Source organism: Alligator mississippiensis, chromosome 7 (assembly GCF_030867095.1).
Source record: "Alligator mississippiensis isolate rAllMis1 chromosome 7, rAllMis1, whole genome shotgun sequence".
NCBI lineage: Eukaryota > Metazoa > Chordata > Crocodylia > Alligatoridae > Alligator > Alligator mississippiensis.
In genome coordinates, this window is record NC_081830.1 from 84,281,517 (window position 1) to 84,297,807 (window position 16,291).

Genomic DNA, 16,291 nt, shown 5'->3' on the forward strand with positions numbered 1-16,291 from the left:
CATTGTGATTGGCCGCAAAGACAACCAATCAGAGTGCTCTGGACAGACAGAATAAGCCTATTATTATTATAGATGAGCTCTGTGTCATGCATGTTAAAAGTTCTGCATTTTGGCCTGTGGCAATAGGAGGTCTGAGAACAGCTGTAGAAAATACCCCATTTATTCCCACTATGTTTTGATCTGTTCCTAGTGAGACATGTTTCTCATCCTGTCACTAGAGCTGATCAGAACAGGGAAAAATCACTGTGAAATGTGACATTTCAAAGCTGTTTTCATGCCACTGCTTTCTAATCAGAATGACTTTTTTTTGTTTGTTTTCCTAAGAAAAAATTAGAATCTTTATTTTCCCCTTTTCTACCTTTTTTGCTTTTCTTATGGATTGTGGTACAATAAATGATACATGGAAATTCTTTCTTTCTTGTTTTCCATATTCTTCTTTTTCTATTTTTTATTTTTTGCTTGTCTGTAACATTCAAAGTTTTTCAACTTGACCACAATTGTAGAAAAGCAAAAAGGAAAAGGAGTTTCGTTATCTCTGGTCCCACAAAAAATACACAAGAAAAAAAGAGAGAGGAAAAGGAAAAACAAAAACCATGACATTTCAGATTTTTCAATTTTGCTAAAGAAATCTGAAAAGTAGAAAAATTGAAAACTTTGCAAAAGTGTGTAGTTTCAGAGCAAGGTCTTATTTAGTGTAAAAAAAAGGTTTAGATGAAGAATTTCAATGAGATCTACCTGTGAATGTCTCTACGATGCAGTAAATTATGACTCAATGCTTTCTGTTTCTGTCTTCACTGACTGATCTAATGAATAGAAATCCTGAACAGAACTGACGCAATGGCTGTTTCTTTGCAGAACACGATCATTTTATCAAATATCGACTCTGTTCTTACGGACCCTGGGCAATGGGAGACGCCTGAAGAGTTCAACCCAAACCACTTCCTGGACAAGGATGGAAACTTTGTGAGCAGAGAAGCCTTCTTGCCGTTCTCCACAGGTAAAAGCAGTGACAACTAAATGACACTGAATGAGGCCTGGTTCTGTGACAAACATAGTATATGATCACAAAAGACTGTATCAGACTGCATACATGCCAGGGGGCCCAAATACAACTGCACACTTCCTAACTGTTGAGTGCTTGAGCTTACCCCCATCACGGGTAAGCCCATCATGGCTCACCACCAGGGTCAGGACCTTAAGATCCATAGTGGAGACTTTGGTGGCTGTAGTCTTCCCTTTGGAGCAGCCACGTGCAACTGCTAGTGGTTTCACAGCCATCTGAAGAAAAGGTAAATTGAAAACCAGGTATCCCTGATTCCTGTCCCATTTTAGGAGAGGACGGTTTCACCATAAAGCTGGCAAGTCAGTCAGCAATACAGAAGTCCTCGACTTCAGGAAAGCTGACTTTGACAAGCTCAGGAAGCTTGTCAGGGAGGCCCTAAAGGGCCACAACCCAAAGGGGAGGGGACTTCAGGACAAGTGGTTGCTCCTCAAGGGAGCGATCCTGGATGTGCAAGCAAAGTCTATCCTGCCTCGGAGGAAGGGCAGCAAAAGGGCACAGCAGCCCCCTTGGCTCTCCAGGGAACTGGCAGACCTCCTGCATCTTAAAAGGAAGACCTACAAAGGATGGAGGACTGGAACCACCACCAAGGAGGAATACTCTGCTCCGGTCCAGAACCAGGAAAGCCAAGGCTGCGATGGAACTCCAGCTAGCTCAGGACAATAAAATATCAAGGACAATAAAAAGTCCTTTTTTAGGTATGTGGGGAGCCGAAGGAAAAGCAAGGGCAACATTGGACCCCTGCTAAACCAGATGGGACAACTGACAACCGATGCCCAGGAATAAGCAAACTTGCTAAATGGGTACTTTGCGACAGTTTTTCACCAGTCTCATGAGACAACCCTGCCCACTGTGGGACAGGGAGGCCCGGGTGAGGGAGATCCCTTACCACCATCAAAGCTGACCTCGTGAAGAAACACCTTGACAGGCTGGATACCTTCAAGTCAGCCGGCCCTGACAGTTTACACCCCAGGGTGCTCAAGGAGCTGGCGAGCATCATAGCTCAGCCCCTGGCACGGATCTTTGAGAACTCCTGGCGCGCTGGTGTAGTGCCCGACGATTGGAAGAAGGCCAATGTGGTGCCTATCTTCAAAAGAGGGAGGAAAGTAGATCCGGCAAACTACAGGCCCATCAGCCTGACCTCTATCCTGGGGAAGGTCTTGGAAAAGATTATCAAAGAGGTCATCCTATACAGGCTAGCTGATGGCAATATCCTGAGGGATACCCAGCATGGGTTTGTTGCAGGTAGGTCTTGCTTGACCAATCTCATTTCCTTTTACAATCAGATGACCTATCACTTGGACAAGGGGGAAGAGATTGATGTTGTATATCTTGACTTTAAAAAAGCCTTTGATTTGGTATCCCACGATCACCTCTTGGCAAAACTGGCCAACTGTGGCCTCGACCTCACCACAATCCACTGACTGGGGAATTGGCTCCGTGGTAGGACCCAGACGGTGGTGGTTGACGGAAGTCAATCATCGTGGTGCCCTGTGACCAGTGGGGTCCCCCAAGGCTCTGTCCTAGGGCCTTTACTTTTTAACATATTCATCAATGATGTAGACATTGGTGTCAGAAGCGGGCTGGCCAAGTTCGCCAACAACACCAAACTCTAGGGTAAAGCATCCATGCCTGAGGATAGGAGGGTGATCCAGGCAGATCTTGACAGGCTCATGAAATGGGTGGACGAGAACCTGATGGAGTTCAACACCAAAAAATGCAAGGTTCTCCACCTTGGGAGGAAAAACCTGCAGCATGCTTATAGGCTTGACAGTGCTACACTGGTTAGCACTACAGATGAAAGGGACTTGGGGGTCATGATTGACCACAAGATGAACATGAGCCTTCAGTGTGATGCTGCGGCTAGTAAAGCAAGCAAAACACTGGCTTGCATCCACAGATGTTTCATAGTTTCATAGTTTGTAGGGTCGGCACGGACCTGAGCAGATCATCAAGTCCGACCCCCTGCCATGGCAGGAAAAAGTACTGGGGTCAAACAACCCCAGCAAGGTGTTTATCTAGCCTCCTCTTAAAGACCCCCAGGGGAGGAGCCAGCACCACTTGGCTTGGAAGTTGGTTCCAGATCCTAGCCGCCCTGACAGTGAAGTAGCGCCTCCTGATGTCTAGTCTAAATCTACCCTCTGACAGCTTGTGACCATTATATCATGTCACTCCTGGGAGTGCTCGGGGGAACAGGGACTCCCCCAATGCCTGCTGGTCCCCTCTGTCTAGTTTGTAACAGGCCACTAGATCCCCCCTCAGCCTTCTCTTGTGGAGGCTGAACAGGTTCAGGTCCCGTAGCCTCTCCTTGTAGGGCCTGCCCTGGCCCTCCTCTGAACCCTCTCCACGTTGTCCACATCCCTCCTGAAGTGCGCACCCAGAACTGGACGCAGTACTCCAACTGCGACCTGACCAGTGTCACATAGAGGGGGAAGATCACCTTCTTGGACCTGCTCGAGATGCATCTGTGGATGCATGACAAAGTGAGGTTGCCCTTCCTGGCCGTGTCCCCACACTGTCAACCCATGTTCATTTTGGCATCAATAATGACTCCCAGATCCTTTTCTGCCTCTGCACTGATGAGAAGGGAGTTCCCCAGCCTGTAGGTCTGCTGCTGGTTCTTCCTCCCCAGGTGCAGCACCTTGCACTTGTCAGTGTTGAAACCCATGCTGTTCTCATTCGCCCACCCCTGTAATCTGTCCAGGTCTGATTGCAGCCTATTCCTTCCTTTTAGCATGGCCACTTCTCCCCACATCTTAGTGTCATTTGTGAATTTGAACAGGGTGCTTTTTACCCCTGTGTCCAAGTTGCTGATGAAGATGTTGAACAGTGCGGGCCCGAGGACTGAGCCCTGGGGGACCGCACTGCCCACATCCCTCCAGGTCAAAAATGACCCATCCACCACCACTCTCTGGGTGCAGCCCTCCAGCCAGTTAGCGACCCATTAGACTGTGTAGGTGTCGACGCCACAGTTCCCTAGTTTTTTAATGAGAATGGGGTGAAGGACAGTGTCAAAGGCCTTCCTAAAGTCCAGAAAGACTACATCTTTGTTTCTCAAGCAAATCCCGGGATGTCATTCTCCCCTTGTACTCGGCCTTGGTGAGGCCGCAGCTGGAGTACTGCGTCCAGTTTTGGGCTCCACAATTCAAAAAGCATGTGGAGAAGCTTGAGAGAGTACAGAGAAGAGCCACACGCATGATCAGAGGTCAGGAAAACAGACCTTATGAGGAGAGGCTGAGAGCCATGGGACTCTTCAGCCTGGAAAAGCGCAGGCTCAGGGGTGACCTGGTGGCCACCTATAAGTTTATTAGGGGTGTTCACCACGATCTTGGAGACTGTCTGTTCACCAGAGTGCCCCAAGGGATGACAAGATCGAATGGTCACAAACTCCTCTGCGACCATTTCAGGCTGGACATAAGGAAGAACTTTACTGTCCAAGCCCCCAAAGTTTGGAATAGACTGCCACCGGAGGTGGTTCAAGCACCTACTTTGAACGCCGTCAAGACACCTTTTGGATGTTTATCTTGCTGGGATCCTATGATCCCTGCTAACTTCCTGCCTCTGGGCAGGGGGCTGGACTTGATGATCCTCCGGGGTCCCTTCCAGTCCGAATGTCTATGAAATCTATGAAAGTCTATGAAATCTAGCTTGGTTCTGAACCTCCTGTTCTGTTCCCTCCCTCTGGCTCTGCCCTTTTCCTTCCTGCTACCCTGTTCCTCTTGTGCTCCTGTTCTCCTGTTCAGTGATCTCAGATTTCCCCTTGTCAGGGTTTCCCCCTTTCCCTTTAATGCTACCTAAGGGCCAGTTCCAGGAGCACTAAGAGTGCAGGAGAGGTGGGACTCCTCTACACTGCATCAGTAGTAGGACTCAGGCAGGATGGAGCTGAGCATGCCCTGCTCATTTCAGTCTACTGACTCATGCCAGAGCTGGAAATTCACCATCCTCAGTGCCACTTCTTCATCTCTGCAGGGTTTGTGGTTAAGAGCAGGTGCTGGGGTGAGTCCAGAAGAGCCTTAAGAGAAACTTCCAGCTCCGGAGCATGTCAGTTGACTGATGTGAGCAAGATTTGCTCAGTTCCATTCTTCCTGACACCTGCTTCTTACAAAGTATAGAAAAGCCCAGACTCTGAGTTAGTCATAGAATCAGAGAAAATGAGGGCTGGAAGGGACCTCAGGAGGTCATCGTGTCCAACCCCCTGCTCAAAGCAGGACCCACCCCAAATAGATCATCTCAACAAGGCTTTATCTAGCCTAGTCTTAAAAACCCTCCAATATAGAGACTCCACCACACCTCTGGGTAACCTGTTCCAGTGCTTCACCATCCTCCTCGTGAGACCGTTTTTCCTAATATCCAACCTAAACTTCCCTTGCTGCAGCTTGAGCCCATTGCTCCTTGTTCTGTCATCTGCCCCCACTGGGGACAGTCCAGCTCCATCCCCTTTCGAGTCCCCCTTCAGGTAGTTGAAAGCTGCTATTAAGCTCTCCCTCAGTCTTCTCTTCTCTAGACTAAAGCCCAGTTCCCTAAGCCTCTCCTCACAAGTCATGAGCCCCAGCCACCTCACCATTTTTGTTGCCCTCTGCTGGACTCTCTCCAATTTGTCCACATCCTTTCTGCAGTGCGGGGCCCACAACTGGACACAGGACTCCAGATGTGGCCTCACCAGTGCTAAATAGAGGGGAAGAATCACTTCCCTTGACCTACCGGCAACACACCTACCAATGCAGCCCAGGATCACTATGAGTTTTCAAAGATGATGGCCAATGGCTCTGTGATCACATCAGCCAGCTCCCTCAGCGCCCTCGGGTGCATCCCGTCCAGCCCCATGGACTTGTATACATCCAGCTTTTCTAAGTAGTCTCTAACCTGCTCTTTCACCACTGAAGGTTGCTCACCTCCTCCCCAGATTGTACTGCCCGGTGCAGTAGTCTGAGAGCTGACCTTGTCAGTGAAGACAGAGGCAAAAAAGGCATTAAGTACTTCAGCCTTTTCTGCATCCTCCGTCGCAAGGTTGCCTCCCCCATTCAGGAAGGAACTCACACTTGCCCATATCCTCCTTTTGCTACTGACATACTTGTAGAAACCCTTCTTGTTTCCCTTCATGTCCCTTGCTTGATGCAACTCCAATTGCACAATGGCCTTCCTGACTTCATCCCTGCATCCCTGCACAATTCATAGATTCATAGATGTTAGGGTCGGAAGGGACCTCAATAGATCATCGAGTCCGACCCCCTGCATAAGCAGGAAAGAGTGCTGGGTCTAGATGACCCCAGCTAGATGCCTATCTAACCTCCTCTTGAAGACCCCCAGGGTAGGGGAGAGCACCACCTCCCTTGGGAGCCCGTTCCAGACCTTGGCCACTCAAACTGTGAAGAAGTTCTTCCTGATGTCCAATCTAAATCTGCTCTCTGCTAGCTTGTGGCCATTGTTTCTTGTAACCCCCGGGGGCGCCTTGGTGAATAAAACCTCACCAATTCCCTTCTGTGCCCCCGTGATGAACTTAAAGGCAGCCACAAGGTCGCCTCTCAACCTTCTCTTGCGGAGGCTGAAAAGGTCCAGTTTCTCTAGTCTCTCCTTGTAGGGCTTGGTCTGCAGGCCCTTGACCATACGAGTTGCCCTTCTCTGGACCCTCTCCAGGTTATCTGCATCCTTCTTGAAGTGCGGCGCCCAGAATTGCACGCAGTACTCCGACTGCGGTCTGACCAGCGCCCGATAGAGGGGAAGTATCACCTCCTTGGACCTATTTGTCATGCATCTGCTGATGCACGATAAAGTGCCATTGGCTTTTCTGATGGCTTCGTCACACTGCCGGCTCATGTTCATCTTGGAGTCCACTAGGACTCCGAGATCCCTTTCCACTTCCATGCCACCCAGCAGGTCATTCCCTAGGCTGTAGGTGTGCTGGACATTTTTCCTCCCTAGGTGCAGCAATTTGCATTTCTCCTTGTTGAACTGCATCCTGTTGTTTTCTGCCCACTTGTCCAACCTATCCAGGTCTGCCTGCAGCTGTTCCCTGTCCTCCGGCGTGTTCACTTCTCCCCATAGCTTTGTGTCATCTGCAAACTTGGACACAGTACATTTGACTCCCTCGTCCAAGTCACTGATGAAGACATTGAAGAGTATCGGTCCAAGGACCGAGCCCTGCGGGACCCCACTGCCCACACCCTTCCAGGTTGAGACCGACCCATCCACCACGACTCTTTGGGTGCGACCCTCTAGCCTATTCGCCACCCACCGGACTGTGCAGTCATCCACATCACAGCCTCTTAACTTGTTCACCAGTATGGGGTGGGATACCGTATCGAAGGCCTTCCTGAAGTCTAAGTATACGACATCCACCCCTCCTCCTGTGTCCAGGCATTTCGCAACCTGGTCATAGAAAGAGACTAGATTGGTCAGGCACGATCTGCCCGCCACAAACCCGTGCTGGTTTCCCCTCAGAATAATTTGCCCTGCCGGGCTCTCACAAATGTGAGCCTTGATAATTTTTTCAAAGACTTTACCAAGGATGGAGGTGAGACTGACTGGCCTATAGTTGCCCGGGTCCTCCTTCCTCCCCTTTTTAAAAATGGGGACCACGTTAGCCCTTTTCCAGTCCTCCGGGACTTGGCCCGTGCGCCACGAGCATTTGAATATTCCCGCCAGTGGCTCTGCAATGATGTCGGCCAGTGCCTTCAGCACCCTCGGATGGAGCTTATCCGGGCCTGCCGACTTAAAGGCATCCAGTTCTTCCAAGTGACTCTGCACCATCTCAGGATCTACGCATGGAAGTCTGGCGCCTTGCTGCTGCCTCTCTACAACCCCAGTGAGAGACTTGTCGTGCCCCTCTCTTAGGAACACTGAGGCAAAGAACTCGTTGAGGAGTTCAGCCTTGTCCCCCCTGTCTGTCACCAATTGTTTCTGCCCATTTAGCAGGGGTCCTATTCCTCCCTGGGCCTTCCTTTTACTCCCAATATATCTAAAAAACAGTTTCTTGTTGTCTTTTACTTGGGTTGCCATCCTCAGCTCCATGGTAGCTTTGGCCCGTCTAACTGCCTCCCTACAAGCACGAGCAGAGGAGGTATATTCATCTTTAGTGATCTCACCTTGTTTCCACTTTTTATGTGCTCCCCTTTTGGCCCTTAGGCTGCCCTGGATTTCTCTGGTCAGCCAGGGAAGCCTCCTGGCCCCTTTCCCTCTTTTGCCTCACTCGGGGATCGTCTTGCTTTGTGCCCGAAGGATCGTTTCCTTAAGGCACAGCCACCCTTCTTGGGCTCCCATCCCTTCAAAACTCCTACTCTGCAGTGCATCCTTGACTAATCGCCTGAGTGCATTGAGATCAGCTTTCCTAAAGTCTAGCACTTTCACCCTACTAGTTACCTTACCCACTCAACGTCTTATGTTGAATTCTATTATAAGATGATCACTGTCTCCCAAATGGCTACCGATCTGGAGGTCCCCTATCATGTCATCTTCTGTTGCCAATACCAGATCCAGTATGGCATTCCCCCTAGTGGGACCATGCACCTCCTGTGTCAGGTGGAGGTCCTGTACACAGGTTAGAAACCTGCGTGAGCGATGGGACCTTGCTGTCTGCGTCTCCCAGCAGATGTCCGGGTAGTTTAGGTCCCCCATGACTACCGCCTCTTTAGCTTTTATGGTCTCCGAGAGTTGCCTCAGGAGCCCTGCATCTATTTCTTCCCCTTGGTGTTGGGGTCTGTAGCAGACCCCTACCACCAAATCCCTTTCTCCTTGCCCCCCATGTAGCCTAACCCACAATCCTTCTACTTCCTCAACCTTGGATTCTGTCCTGATGCAATGTTCTTATACTCTTCCCTAAGTATTATCCAAGTTTCCATCTCTTATAAACTTCCTTTCTGTGACTTAGTTTACTGAAGAGTTCCCTGCTAAGACAAGCTGGTCTTCTGCCACACTTGCTAGTCTCCCTGCCCATCGGGATGGTTTGATCCTGCACTCTCAGTAAGGCTTCTTTCAAGTACAGCCAGCTCTCCTGGACTCCTCTCCCCCGCCGACCGGCTTCCCAGGGGATCCTGCCCATGAGTTCCCTAAGTGAGTCAAAGTCTGCTTTTCTGAAGTCTGGGGTCCTTACTCTGCTACTCTCCATCCTTCCTTTCCTCAGGATCCTGAACTCAGTCATCTCATGGTCACTGCTGCCAAAGTTGCCATCCATCTTCCACCAATTCTTCCCTTTTTGTGAGCAGCAGGGCAAGAAAAACATGGCCCCTAGTTGGTGTCTCCAACACTTGTACAGGAAGTTGTCTCCAGCACTCTCCAAAAAACTTCCTAGATTGCCTGTGCATTGTTGTGTTGCCCTCTCAGCAGATGTCAGGATGATTGAAGTCCTCCATAAGAATAATTTCAGGAACAGTCCCAGAACTGATCACACCCAGTGCAGATAGAAATTTGGGTGAATTGTGATTTTTCAGAGACTATTACCTTGGCTGTATTTAGAGGAATTTTTGGGGGGATGGGGACAGCACATGTCTAACCCCTGCCAAAAACATTTGGCACAGGAAACTTTGTCTGAGTGGTAAAGTTTCCTTTAAAGTTTAAACAACTGGAACAAAGTGTCATGATGAGAAATGTTAGATACAGGAATTGCTTGTAGGTTCTCTTTTAACAGACTCAGTAGCAATGCAGGAGCAAGGTATATAGGTAAGCATGCCTTGCACCTTCTACTATACTGCTCAGTTTTGAGTTGCTTAGTATTTCACAGGTTCCAGTTTTTTGGACTGAAAATATACATCTTTGTTTCTCATTTGATGTGGGTGGGAGTCCTGGAGACACTGGGGTTCTTTTTGCCACACCCTTGAAAATTAAATACAGATTCAGATAAGGCAGTGATAAGCACTGTCAGGTGCACAGACACCTGCACATGATGGACAAGATAAACCTGCAAATTTCAAGCAGGTATTCACAGTGTCAAAAACATTCAGACCTGCTGTGGCCTTTCTGAATTGCAACAGAATAACTGCAATAATTATATAGAACTGCAATAATTATATAGCAATTATTGCAGTTCATTGCAACAGACATACTAGTCTATTATTTTTCTACAAGCACCTTTTAAGAAATCCCATAATTTTCTGACCTTCCAACTCTAAGGGGAATCTCAGGTGTCTGACCAGCTCCCTTATACTGTTTATTTCATCATCTACTGGCTCTTTGGTAAGGCTGGGTTAACAATGCTGCAGAGGTCATTTCCTGGGTTGCTTTAATCATCCTGTAGAAATTTTGCTTAGAGGTTGCTATCAAGTCTTCTTTTTTACATGAAATATAGTCAAGTCCCTGCTGCAACAGCTGAATGAGTTGCTTAACAAATAGCACAGTACAGTTCTGTATGCTCCCTACCATGTATATGGAAAGCATTAGCAAGCAGGATGCCACATGTGTTTGAAACTTGGACTTCAGTGTGTCATAGGAGAAGAGCCAGTACAGGGGTCAATTGGAAACAGAGACAAATCCAGAGTTTCCTTAAGAGTCTCATGAGGAGACAGGTTAGAATAAGAGAGTATCTGATATTCATAGCATCAGCAACTCCTAGAGACTAAAAAGTGTGGCCTGAAATCATACTGAGCAGTTCCTATCACGTGCTGTGTCTACCTCCTGTAACCACAGATGGGAGAAGTGCATGGAGAAGTGCAGGAGGACTTACACTTCTGTGTTGATCAGTCAGTCCTGAGAGAAAATGTCAAGTTGAGCAAAGATGCCTATGAAAAAGCCATGCAGGTTAGAAGGTGGGAAGTGGCTCCAGAAATCCTTGGGTATTTAATGCAGCACTCCTTCCCTCTCCAGGGCACCGGGTGTGTGTGGGGGAGCTACTGGCGAGGATGGAGCTCTTCCTCTTTTTAACCCACCTGTTGCGGGCATTCACATTCACCCTGCCGGAGGGAGTGACGGAAGTCAACATGGGTATCGTTTTTGGGTCCACAATGAAACCCCATCCATATAAGCTCTGTGCGATTCGTCGCTAGACTGCAGCACGTCCTGGATCAGGAGAAAGCCATTCAGCAGGATTGACTCCTACGGGGAATTTCCTCCTTCCCTGTCTTTCATCCTTTTGCACTTCATGTCCTGAAGTGAGTGTTAGTCTGTCCCACTGAGGGACGCTGTCTCAAGGTATTGCACCCTGAGCAATGCACCTGGAAGCTGCTTCTGCTTCACGATTGCCTTGTTCTCAGAAAGTCTTTACGAATTCTTCTCTAAGAGGGTCCTAATGAAAATAATGAGCAAAGAAGTTTAGAATCTGACATTGGACCTAACCTGGACTCTGCTACTGGGAAGAAAATATAAATAAATGGATGCCGTAACATAGCTGTTTCTGTTGGTCCAACCGTGCAGCAAGTTGCCCCTATGAATGGAAGGAACACTCAACTCTAGTCTTGAAGATTTGGGGCTTGCTAGTCTAAAGAGGCTGGGAGCCTCTCCTGTGATAAAAAGGGATTGGGTTGTGGAGTAGGAGACAGAATGAAGGGCAGGGGGGAAAAAGTAAAGACTAAGAAAGTGACTCCTTTCCCAGGTCCCAGCAGCCCTTATCCCACTGAGGTTTCTAGCCCTTATCCTTGCCAGGTGTCTACCTCATGCATCCTTTCCATCACTCGCTGGTTGCTTCTGAATGAGTCCTCAGGTGGCATAAATTTGTGAAGCTTTGTTGATGTCATTGGTAAGATGCTAATTTACACTAACAGAAATCTTGAGAGTCTGCAGCTGGTTTCCCCTAGCAAGAGCCCCCCTCCTTGCCAGACCTCGCTGCTTGCAAAATGGGAGTGGGGAAAGGGAGCAGAGGGAGATAATTCTGGAGGTTCCCCAGCCAGTGCTGGAGGGTGGGGTGGATGAATCGGAGCCCCACACATCAGTGGGGGCTCCGGTACACCCACCCCACCCCACCCCACCCCACCCTCCAGTGGGAACTGAAACAAACTCCAGATTGAACTCTCTCCACTCCCTTTCCCATCTGCCTTTCTGAAAACAGCTCGGAGGCTGCCAGGCAGGCAGATACAAGTTACAGAAGAGGCTGTTTTGAAATGTCTTCATCTGAACTCTCATGCAATGAGGGTTCAGATTTTCACCTGACTGGCCTTTTTTAAGTAGTCTGCAGTGGTGCACTTGTGTTTGGTCACGGCTATAAACCACTTTTTGCACGTAGATTGGGTGAAAATGTCATTCTGTCTGTGACTAGTGAATGCGTTTGGGAGAACAGGCAACTTCCTGGTTGAAGGGAGGGGGTACAGGCTGCCCAGAGGTCTCTTGGGAGCTCCTGGGAAAGCAGGGCTCCATCCAACAGAAGGAAGATGTTCCAGTGAAATGTTGCTAACTGTAAATGGGATCATAGCCAGGAAAGCTCATCATAGAGTGACCTGCTGTTGTCATAGACTCTTGTTACAGTGAGATGACAATCTCCTGTGATTTAACAGGATTCCCCAAGTCAGCCCCAAGAGCAGGAATGTGTCTGCTCATTCTTTCATTGCTGGGAACAATTCTGTGGTTTCTCTTGCAACTCTCCATAGCCTCACAGCTGTTGTGACAGCTCTGGCAGCTCCTAATACCACAGGCGGTTTTACCTACACACAGCTACTGGAGCTCTGTGCTCTAGCCCCACCGTATCCTGGCCCTGGAGTGCTCCTTTACCAAATGCTACCTGTATAATCCCCTCTACAAGGCAAATCCCTAGGTGGTTTGTGTGGCGGGCGCTCCTGCACTGAGCCACCCACCTCAATGGATCTCTCTCCTGGGGCACCTAGGTCTGGCCAATCACCTTCCTGGAGCACACCTGCAAGCCTGGGGTAACCACTGCCACCACCCTGGGTCTTTGTTAGGGCTCTGTGCTGTCCAGGGTACACAGACCCTGTGGACCTTGGCAGTGCTTGAGTCATTGTGGTACTTTGGGATGTTTCCTTTTAACCTGAAGCATTCACAAGTAGCCTCCTGTATGGGAGGAAAGTAAAAAGCCACACTCACCTTAGCCAGCCACGCAAAGGGAGCTAAAAAGGCTTGCCTCGCCCCTCAAGCACACACACAGCGAGGCGTGCTATAACAGATATCTTTACTGAACAGAGAGCGAGAGAGCAAAGAAGGAATACAAAACAATGGAAAGTTGATAAAACCCACTTGAGCAAATCAGAATGGGCTTGTTGGCCCTTCTGATATGCATCTAGTTCCCTGAATCTTGAGTTACTGGCTAAATTTCAAGTAAGTTACTTGCATGTTCATCCAAAGACTGATAGAGCTCTGGAGGCTGACTGCTTGTTTCAGTGTCCCAAAATGTCTGACCCCTCTAAAATGGAGTGACCCCCTTTTAAAACCTTTGTGACCTCAACACTAAGTTCCAACCGTAAACCAGTATCCTCAGACCCCAGCTGATGCAGGCTGGTCAGTCTGAAAAACGTCAGCAGCCTCAGGTAGAATGACTAGTGCCTCCCAGGTATTTGGGTAGGAAGCAGGAACAAAGGGGGAGCGCGTTCCCCCTCCCAATGGAATCACCTACGTGACCAGGTGGATCCAGCAGCCGGAGTTTGGAACAGAGGGGGCCAGGCAGACTCAGAACAGGGAGGCAGACAAAGACGGCAATTTCTTCACTTAAATGGTCGATTTTCAGGATGGAAAGAAGTAAATAGGGGGGTCCCCCAGGGATCTGTGTCAGGGCCAGTGCTGTTTACCATATTCATAAATGATCTGGGAGGGGGGGGGGGGGGGGGGCGAGTAGTGAGGTGGCCAAACTTGTGGATGATGCAAAATTATTCAAAGTGGTAAAGACCAAAGCAGACTGCGAGCAACTACAGAAGGAACTGGCATGATTGAGCGAATAAGCAACTAAATGGCAGACAAAATTCAATGTAGGTAAGTGTAAAGCAGTGTACCTGGGAAAAAATGACACAAACTATAACTGCACTTTGGGCTCTACATGAGCTGTTATCACACAGGAAAGGGATCTGGGAGTCACTGTGGACAGTTTCCTAAAAACATCAGCTCAGTAGCCATCAAAAAGGCAAACAAAATGTTAGGGATTATTAAGAAGGGAATTATAAACACAACTGAAAGTATCATTATGCTCCTTTTTACATCCATGGTGCGTCCACACCTTGACTACTGTGCCCAGTTCTGGTCCCCAAACCTCAAAAAGGATATAGAAGAACTAAAGAAAGTTCAAAGGAAGGGCAACAAGTGTGATTAGCGGCATGGAAGAGCTTCCATTTGAGGCCAGGCCTATTCAGTTTAGAAAAGAGAAATGGCAAAAAGAAAGTCAATAGGGATTTATTATTTACTGTCTCACAATACAAGAATGAGGGGTCACAAAATGGAACTAGTAGATAGTAAGTTTAAAACTAAAAAAATTTGTTCTTTTTCACACAACTTGTCACTGAAGTGTTGAACTCATTGTCACCAGATGTTGTAGAAGTTGACAGTTTAGCCAGATTCAAAAAGGGCTTGGACAAATTGTTGGAGGAAAGGGGCACAGGTAGCTATTGAATATGGGAGTTAGAGATGCATCCTCTGAATCAGAACTTCCTAGGTATTAAATGCTGGAGGCTGCAAGTGAGAGAGGAACAGCGGAAACCCCCCCTAGTCTTATCCAGTTCACTCTCCCTTTCAGCATCTGCTCTCTGCCACTGTGTGACACAGGTCTATTGGATGTGCCACAGCAGGGTTGCCATACGTCCAGGTTTTCCCAGACATGTCCTCTTTTTTGCCCCCTGTCCTCATGTCCAGGTGGGTTTTTAAAATGATAGCAAATGTCTGGGTTTTTTGCTCTTCCTCTGCTCTCCTGGGCTGGCTGCTTAGGGCTGGGAGCAGCGGGTAAGATGATTGGCTGTTGGGGGTCACATGCTCCCTGCATGGCCCCATCAAGCCACTCCCTGGTAAAGAGAGAGAGAGAGACAGTATGCCCTTGGGCAGCAAGGCTGGGGGGCAGAAGTCTGTGGGCCTGGAGTAAGGGGCACTGGCAGGGGTGGGGGGGGCAGGGGTCTGTGCGTAGGGAGTGAGGGGAACCAGCAGGGGTAGGGGGCAGGTGGCTGTGGCTTGGGAGTGAGGAAGGGTTGGGGGCAGGGGCTTAGAAGTGAGAGGCAGAGGCAGGGCACAGGCATATCACTGCCCCCACCACAATCATATGTCCCACCCCTTCTCCTCCCACTCCGCCCCACCCCACAGGTGTCCTCTTTTTTGATACTGGAAATATGGTAACCCTACCAGGGGTCATGGGCCTTAGCATATCATGGAAAACTGTAAGCATCCCTTAAGAAGATTGGCCACTGGGGACACATCAACTGCATACTTGGGGCAACAAAAAAGAAAACAGGAATGGGAATGAAGTCACAGGTTAATAAAAAGGGATTCAGAAAGGGACACCGAGTCTATGTGACACAGGACATTGGACAAGATGAACCTATGGTCTGATGCAGTAAATGGCAACAGACCCTAGAGGAGCAGGCACAGGGTATCCAGTGGGGGAGGAGAGCATTTACTGCCTCACACATCAGGATCTTGAGGCATGCTTCTGTTGCTCTCATTACACACTGGTATGCCAACACACATGTTGGGCATCACTGGTATATTGGCATGTAGAAGACAGAGCAGATATGCACCTCTGTAGACTAACTAAATAAGGTATATTGAAAGAGCGCATAAGCTTTTGTGAGCCCAAGTTCACTTCATCAGATTCTGTGAACTGAGCTTAGGTTCACAAAAACTTGTGCTCACTGTATATATCTTAGTTAGTTTGTCTACAAAGGTGCATATCCACCCTGCCTTCTGACTGCCTTCAGACTAACCTGGCTAATAGGCCTGTGTGAAGCAGCTAGTATTCGCTTTGGATTCAGATTCGGCCGATCTGGGGGACGGTGATTGGATTCAGTGATTCAAATCACTGTCTCAATTCAGTTCGACTGAATCTCCGAATCAGCCAAGTCAGGTCCATCCCCGCCCCTCTCCCAGCCCAGCAATGGCTGCCCCAGCTCCCAGCACTTGTAAAAAACAAAGCCCCAGCTCACCAGGTGCTGCCAGGTGTGTGGGGGGGGGGGGGGGGTCGATCCCCACTGCCTCCCACGCCATGTGGGGGGCTCTGCACAAGCCCCTGAAACCTCTAGTGGCCAGTCACAGCTATGCAAGGAAGGACAGTCAGAGATGGTTTTTCGCCTTAAGGCGCAACTGCTCCACTAAGCTGAACAACGCTTAGCCAATTAACATTTGTTTGGCTTACAGTATAAGATGTAATAAGGCCCTTGGTGGAGGAACACAGAA

General features: G+C 48.8%; 1 protein-coding gene and 1 long non-coding RNA gene across 3 annotated transcripts in view; one reads left to right on the forward strand and one right to left on the reverse strand.

Moving 5' to 3' along the window:
• The window catches only part of LOC132251452 (uncharacterized), a 157,774-nt gene that overhangs the window by 23,569 nt on the left and 117,914 nt on the right, over positions 1-16,291 (reverse strand). The window lies entirely within an intron of this gene.
• The window catches only part of LOC102562941 (cytochrome P450 2J6), a 39,741-nt gene that overhangs the window by 16,145 nt on the left and 7,305 nt on the right, over positions 1-16,291 (forward strand). Inside the window, exons 8-9 of one of the 2 annotated variants that reach the window (XM_059731227.1) lie at positions 856-997; positions 10,853-12,910. In XM_059731227.1, coding sequence (XP_059587210.1) covers positions 856-997; positions 10,853-11,031 — 321 coding nt within the window. In that variant the 3' untranslated portion in view covers positions 11,032-12,910. Of the gene's footprint in view, positions 1-855; positions 998-10,852; positions 12,911-16,291 lie in introns of those variants that run through there. The other variant, XM_019496272.2, reaches the window with a different exon arrangement.